This window comes from Bubalus bubalis, chromosome 4, assembly GCF_019923935.1.
Source record: "Bubalus bubalis isolate 160015118507 breed Murrah chromosome 4, NDDB_SH_1, whole genome shotgun sequence".
In the NCBI taxonomy this organism is placed as follows: Eukaryota; Metazoa; Chordata; class Mammalia; order Artiodactyla; family Bovidae; genus Bubalus; species Bubalus bubalis.
The window spans coordinates 54846373-54854326 of NC_059160.1; the positions used below are offsets into that span (position 1 = coordinate 54846373).

The 7954-nt window shown below is 40.8% G+C and overlaps 1 protein-coding gene across 1 annotated transcript in view; it reads right to left on the reverse strand.

The window, feature by feature from the left end:
- Positions 1-1877: 1877 nt before the first annotated feature.
- Positions 1878-7954, reverse strand: part of UTP20 (UTP20 small subunit processome component) — an 86901-nt gene continuing 80824 nt past the window's right edge. Inside the window, exons 58-62 of the mRNA XM_006043580.4 lie at positions 5917-5988; positions 4069-4332; positions 3747-3873; positions 2450-2595; positions 1878-2206 (exon numbers count right to left, since the gene is read on the reverse strand). Coding sequence (XP_006043642.3) covers positions 2051-2206; positions 2450-2595; positions 3747-3873; positions 4069-4332; positions 5917-5988 — 765 coding nt within the window. The 3' untranslated portion in view covers positions 1878-2050. The remainder of the gene's footprint in view (positions 2207-2449; positions 2596-3746; positions 3874-4068; positions 4333-5916; positions 5989-7954) is intronic.

The window sequence follows — 7954 nt, forward strand, 5'->3', positions numbered from 1 at the left end:
CAGTGATTTTCAGATCAGATCAGATCAGTTGCTCAGTCGTGTCCGACTCTTTTCGACCCCATGAATCGCAGCACGCCAGGCCTCCCTGTCCATCACCAACTTCCGGAATTCACTGAGACTCAGGTACATTGAGTCAGTGATGCCATCCAGCCATCTCATCCTCTGTTGTCCCCTTCTCTTCCTGCCCCCAATCCCTCCCAGCATCCGTCTTTTCCAATGAGTCAACTCTTCGCATGAGGTGGCCAAAGTACTGGAGTTTCAGCTTTAGCATCATTCCCTCCAAAGAAATCCCAGGGCTGATCTCCTTCAGAATGGACTGCTTGGATCTCCTTGCAGTCCAAGGGACTCTCAAGAATATTCTCCACCACCACAGTTCAAAAGCATCAATTCTTCGGCGCTCAGCCTTCTTCACAGTTCAACTCGCACATCCATACATGACCACGGGAAAAACCATAGCCTTGACTAGACGGACCTTTGCTGGCAAAGTAATATCTCTGCTTTTGAATATGCTATCTAGGTTGGTCAGTGATTTTGGAGCCCCCCAAAATAGTCTGTCACTGTTTCTGTTGTTTCACCATCTATTTGTCATGAAGTGATGGGACAAGATGCCATGATCTTGATTTTTTTTAATGTTGACTTTTAAGCCAGCTTTTTCACTCTCCCTTTCACTTTGATTAAGAGGCTCTTCAGTTCCTCTTTGCTTTCTGCCATAAGAGTCGTGTCATCTACATATCTGAGGTTATTGATATTCCTCCCGGCAGTCTTGATTCCAGCTTGTGCTTCATCCAGCCCAGCATTTCGCATGATGTACTCTGTATATCAATTAAATAAGCAGGGTGACAATACACAGCCTTGACATACTCCTTGCCCAATTTTGAACCAGTCTGTTGTTCCATGTCTGGTCCTAACTGTTGCTTCTCTACCTGCATACAGATTTCTCAAGGGGCAGTTCAGGTGGTCTGGTATTCCCATCTCTTGAAGAATTTTCCAGTTTGTTGTGATCTACAAAGTCAAAGGCTTTGGATTAATCAATAAAGCAGATGTTTACCTCTTGCTTTTTCTATGATCCAATGGATGTTGGCTATTTTATCTCTGGTTCCTCTGCTTTTTCTAAATCCAACTTGAACATCTGGAAGTTCATGGTTCACATACTGTTGAAGCCTGGCTTGGAGGATTTTCAACATTACTTTGCTAGCATGCGAGATGAGTGCAATTGTGCGGTAGTTTGAGCATTCTTTGGCATTGCTCTTCTTTGGGATTGGAATGAAAACTGACCTTTTCCAGTCCTGTGGCCACTGCTGAGTTTTCCAAATTTGCTGGCGTGTTGAGTGCAGGACTTTCACTAGCATCAACTTTTAGGATTCGAACTAGCTCAGCTGGAATTCCATCACCTCCACTAGCTTTGTTCCTAGTGATGCTTCCTAAGGCCCACTTGACTTTGCATTCCAGGAAGTCTGGCTCTAGGTGAGTGATCACACCATCATGGTTATCTGGGTCATGAAGATCTTTTTTGTATAGTTCTTCTGTGTATTCTTGCCAGCTCTTCTTAATAGCTTCTGCTTCTGTTAGGTCCATACCATTTCTGCCCTTTATTGTGCCTATCTTTGCATGAAATGTTCCCTTGGTATCTCGAATTTTCTTGGAGAGAGCTCTAGTCTTGTCTCCTTGCTATTCTTTGGAACTCTGCATTCAAATGGGTACATGGAGCTTTATAAATATCTATATAAAATTTTGTAATTTTGCAAATCATCTGCTTGATTTACTCCTAACTTCTTCTGTTGTCTTGCTATTTTAATGTGTTTTTTTAAAAAGAAAAGTACATTTTAAACTCTTTATCATTAGTGTCAAATGCTTTTTAGACAGTGAAGATACAGTAGTATTATGAAATATTTTAATTAAAAACAAACATGAATTATATTAAACTGTATAATATTATACAATCTATGCCAAAGTTTAAATTAAATAATAAAACCTGCTATGATTTTGGACCAGCAGGTACACCAGAAAGTTCATGTTTCAGGGTAAGTTCGGACACAGCACAGGGAGCACTTTATTCCACCATTGCTAAATCTTTCAGGCTGTGGCTCTTTTGTCTCTTGGCCTTATAGCCTGGACGCAGGAACTCAATCTTTCTCTTCTTTGCTTCACTTTTATTTTTGTGTTTCTTCAGCTTTTTCTTGGCGGCAATATCAGGATTAGTTACAAACTTGAAAAAAGAAAAGAAATTTTGTATTACTTTTAAAGTAAATGTTAAACCAATAAAAATCAAATGCAGAAATGGACCATTTTTGAACATCACAAAATCTGGAGCCCCAGCTATAAAGTCCCACCTCTCAAACACAGCCAATTCCTCTTTCCTCCCTGGGTAAGTATGATACACACACGCACACATGCCTGGTTAAAAATAGTTAAGCCCAATGAACAGGTCAATTTCAAGCAGCAAGCCTACCTCCAAAGCCTTTCTCTTTTTCCGGAGTGCCCTTTTCTCAGTAGCCTGTTTCTGTACAGAGGCAAAGGCTAATGAGAAGCTCTCGAGCCCGACCAGCTTTTTCAGTAATTCTATGATTTCCTGGGATAGATTCTTCAGTGAAGGATCTAATGACACACAGAGTAACAATCAGGAATGCACAGGAAAAAACATATTTGAGTATGTACAAAATTAACATGCAAAATTTAAATTCCCAAGGCATGATCACTTTTATTACTTCAACATTAAACACTGATCTAAAAACTAGTCGCTTTGTTTCTGAGTTCCTGAGGTAGGAGAATAAGCAGAAGTGTTGGACACAGCATTCCATGGCACCTCCTCATCAAGGATGCTGCCAGATATCAGAGACCGTGAAGCACTTTCCCACAGGGATCCTGGCTCAGAAGACATTAAAGTAATTTGAGAACTGGACAAATGTTTTGTGTTACCTTTATTAACCTGCTCAGGTCTGTGCAGATGGGGGCAAAGAAAGGTAAGCATGTATCTCTAGGTCCTCTAATTCATGGGTCACAGAGGCTTGGCTCTGGCTGTAACCTCTTTTTTTGGGGGGGGGGGGTGGTGGGAGGGGCAGATCAAAGACTTTTAACCACCAGTGCCTGGCAAATATTCAGTGCTCAATAAATGTTGGTTGACAGCCAAAGCCAACCTGAGCTACTCTAAGGAAACTCAAGGTTGTAGGAATAGATAGCTCCTGTTTTGACATTTACTTCATTTATTAATATTTTAAAACTCTTTTAACATTCACTTTTTTTTTTTTAACATTATTCCCTGGCTTTCCAATCCCTAATTTCCACTAGTCCTGTTACCAAAAGAGAGAACATAAGGATCACTGAGGGAAAGGTACCAAATGAACCAGGCAAGAAAATATACTGGGAAAAATGAGAACATCTGAAGTAAAAACTATTTGATAGTTTTGCCTTATAATTCTTAACTGACTTATAGTGACATTTGTTCTTTATTGTTCACAGCACTGTGAGGTTTAGAACCACTCCAAATTAGTTTTCTTTTAATATTTAATCTACACTTAGGAGTTAAAAAACATCATCCTTTAGGAAAGAAACCTTCACTCTTAGACACAAGAAAGCATACAGAAGATAGTAAAAAATAACACAAATATGCCTTATTTGTTTGCTGTTGCCTTGATACCTAGCAAGTTTTCTTTCTTAAACTCTGGCAGAAAGGGAGGACAGAAAAGAAGAAGGAAGCATTCAGGAGAGAAGATAGGTATTTTAACATGTAGAAGAGGATGCAGAATTACCCTGCTCTGAATAGGTGCTGTTCAGTTCCCGGAACAAAGGCGCTATGATCACTGGGAGGTACGGCTTCACCTTGTCTATTCCAAGGTCCATTGCTATGGCTCCGAGAAATTTAAAGATGCATGTTCTCTGAAAGTACAGATCATTTTTCATTTGTACTTGTAGCTACAGAGTTAACTTAGAAAACAAGGTCTATTTAGGGGCAGATATTATGCTACAGTTGTGGGTTCAAAAGGTTCTAGGGACTTGGGAGGATAGCTAGTATCATTAAAAAAAAAAAAAAAAAAAAGACTACTTTTCAGCCATTTTGCATATGCACCACACCTTTAAGGGGTTTCTAGGTGAATACGCAGCTTCCACTTTTGCGATCCGGGACAATTTCTGGATCAGCCAGAGCAGTGTGGCTGGCCTGCTGTGCTCTTCTTTCTCATCTGCACACGCCTTGTGTTCTTCCACACCCTCTCCGGCCATGCCATCACCTAAAACTTCCTGTTCTTCCGTGTCTTCTTTTATGTCCCCTTGCTTGTCCCCAGAATCAGGTTCCAGTAAATATAAGACTTTGGCTACAAACAACAAGTTCTTAACAACCTTAAAAAAAAGGGATGTGGGGAACGGGGGAGGGGGAAAGGTAAGAATTAGATTCTGATTTTGCAATAAATATGGCTTGGTAAAGCAGAAGCTAAAACAGGTATCCTATAATTAGACAATAAAAAACTGGTATTCCAATATTCATGAGCAGTCCCTTTTTGTAAAAATTCAGTTTACCCAACAGTGTGTCCAAATCTATTTCCATGTAACTTTTATCCATTTGGCCTACTTCTGTTCTTTAAGGTCCCACTGAGTAATTTCATTCTTGACCATCCATTTATATTTTTCAAGAGAGCTTTCATCCTCATTGCATTAAATTCCTTCATCTAGTCCTCACAGAAATAACAATTTTCATTTTTTGAGCACTGACTAGTTGCTTTGTATACATTCCAATTCACCTTTAAAATATCCCTATCAGGTACTACTGGGCTTCCTGGGTGGCATTAGAATCCGCCTGCCAACATGGAGATGCAAGAGACATGGGTTTTATCCCTGGGTCAGGAAGATCCCCTGGAGCAGGAAATACAACCCACTCTAGTATTCTTGCCTGGAGAATCTATGGGCAGAGGAACTTTGCAGGCTACAGTCCATGGGGTTGTGAAAAGTCAGACACAACTGAGCACATGAAGTACTATTATCAGCAGAAAAAACCAAGGCAGGCTCAGAATTGTTGAATCTCACCCAAAGACAAAGTGGTCAACCAGAAGTCAAGGTCTTTAGAATTCAAGCCCAAGTTCTTATATACTGAGCCTCTTCTTTCCCCCATATCCCATTAAATTAAACTGCCCAGGGGTGGTTTTTTCAGTCTTGTAATAATGGACCCATTTATCGAATCCTAATCTTGGGACATCTATGAAATCTCTGCTGTGGGTATTTCACACCTATTGTGTGAAGGAGGAAATCAAGTTGGTTTTGCACTCCTTCATCATCCTGGCTACTCCAAGGCTACTGTGTGCCTAAGGTTCCTCCAAATGTGGTACTCAGAGTACTACACGCTGTCCAAGGCCAGCCTGGCCATCAAGAGTTAATGCCAAGAGGATCACTTCCTTCTGGAAGCTGGGCCTTTGTGAGGACAGTACCAGATTTGGAGGCCTTTCCCCCCTTAACAGCCACTTCACATTGTTAACTCCAAGATTAAGGTGAACTAAAATCCATAGTTTCATTCATCCTGGGTCAGTATAGTCAATCTCTTCCTACCTGTGCTGAGTATGTATGGTTTATCAGCCTCTACTAAAATATATTGTGTGAGACCCCACCCACTGTCCACCCTGGCATGACTGCTTTGGCCTCACTTTGCCATCCATTCCCCCTGCACTGGGAGCATAGTCTTAACCACTGACCACCAGCAAAGCCCCCAAATGTACCATTTTTATTGGTAATTTTAAACAGAGCCAGGAGTAATCCCAGTATGGACTCCAGAGTCGATTAGATACGTGTGCCTAATTGATCATGTATATAAATGTTTGTTTATATTTCATTTAATTCCCCAAGACTTAACTAGGAAAAACAAAAACCAAATGTGAGCTTGCTCCTATACTGTTGGTAGCATAGGTCCCTTATATTTAACTGGAAGGATTATAATACCTGTTCTCCTAGAGACTGGTCCAAGAATTTGGAGTGCAACTGATGGCAAGAGGCTAGGGAGATACTTTTCATCTGTGAAAAGAAAATGGACATTGGCAGACACAACACAGGGTATTCCTGATTGTTTTCAAAAACTTCAAGTAACTATAATAATGCAACTAAGGTAGTAGATTTTTCTCTGAATGAGCACCTGCATAGATCTGGAGAAGGAAGGTTCATGAGCAGAAATTAAATGTTCCCTTCTATCTGTCATAAGCGTTTTAACTAAAGGACATGGGGAGATATAAATCATAATCTTTAGATTACTGGTAGACAACTTTACAACCTTCAAATACTTTCCCTCCCTCTTTTCTTTTCTTCCATCCTCCACTCTATCTCCCCAGAGAAAAATCCACTACCTTAGTTGCACTATTATAGTTACCTGAAATGTACCAAGGGAACATTTCATGCAAAGATGGGCACAATAAAGGACAGAAACGGTATGGACCTAACAGAAGCAGAAGATATTAAGAAGAAGTGGCAAGAATACACAAAAGAACTGTACAAAAAATACCTTCACAACCCACATAATCATGATGGTGTGATCACTCACCTAAAGCCAGACATCCTGGAATGCAAAGTCAAGTGGGCTTTAGAAAGCATCACTATGAACAAAGCTAGTGGAGGTGATGGAATTCCAGTTGAGCTATTTCAAATCCTAAAAGATGATGCTGTTAAAGTGCTGCGCTCAACATGCCAGCAAATTTGGAAAACTCAGCAGTTGCCACGGGACTGGAAAAGGTCAGTTTTCATTCCAATCCCAAAGAAAGGCAATGCCAAAGAATGCTCAAACTACCACACAATTGTACTCATCTCACATGCTAGCAAAGTAATGCTCAAAATTCTCCAAGCCAGACTTCAACAATACGTGAACCATGAACTTGCAGATGTTCAAGCTGGATTTAGAAAAGGCAGAGGAACCAGAGATCAAATAGCCAACATCCGTTGGATCATAGAAAAAGCAACAGAATTCCAGAACACCTATTTCTGCTTTATTGACTATGCCAAAGCCTTTGACTGTGTGGATCACAACACTGTGGAAAATTCAAGAGATGGGAATACCAGACCACCTGACCTCTTGAGAAATCTGTATACAGATCAAGAAGCAACAGTTAGAACTAGACATGGAACAACAGACTGGTTCCAAATTGGGAAAGGAGCACGTCAAGGCTGTATATTGTCACCCTGCTTATTTAATTGATATAGAGAGTACATCATGCGAAATGCTGGGCTGGATGAAGCACAAGCTGCAATCAACATTGCTGGGAGAAATCTCAGTAACTTCAGATATGCAGATGACACCACCTTTATGGCAGAAAGCGAAGAACTAAAGAGCCTCTTGATGAAAGTGAAAAAGGAGAGTGAAAAGCTGGCTTAAAACTCAACATTCAGAAAACTAAGATCATGGCATCCAGTCCCATCACTTCATGGCAAATAGATGGGGAAACAGTGGCAGACTTTTATTTTTGGGGGCTCCAAAATCACTGCAGATGCTGACTGCAGCCATGAAATTAAAAGGCACTTGCTCCTTGGAAGAAAAACTATGACCAACCTAGACAGCATATTAAAAAGCAGAGACATTACTTTGCCAAAAAAGGTCCATCTAGTCAAAGCTATGGTTTTTCCAGTAGTCATGTATGGATGTGAGACTTGGACTATAAAGAAAGCTGAGTGCCGAAGAATTGATGCTTTTGAACTGTGGTGTTGGAAGACTCTTGAGAGTCCCTTGGACTGTAAGGAGATCCAACCAGTCCATCCTAAAGAAAATTGGTTGGTCCTGAATATTCAATGGAAGGACTGATGTTGAAGCTGAAACTCCAGTACTTAGGCCACCTGATGCAAAGAACTGACTCATTTGAAAAGACCCCGATGCTGGGAAAGATTGAAGGTGGGAGGAGAAGGGGATGACAGAGGATGAGATGACTGGATGGCATCACCGACTCAATGGACATGAGTTTGAATAAACTCTGGGAGTTGGTGATAGATAGGGAGGCCTGGT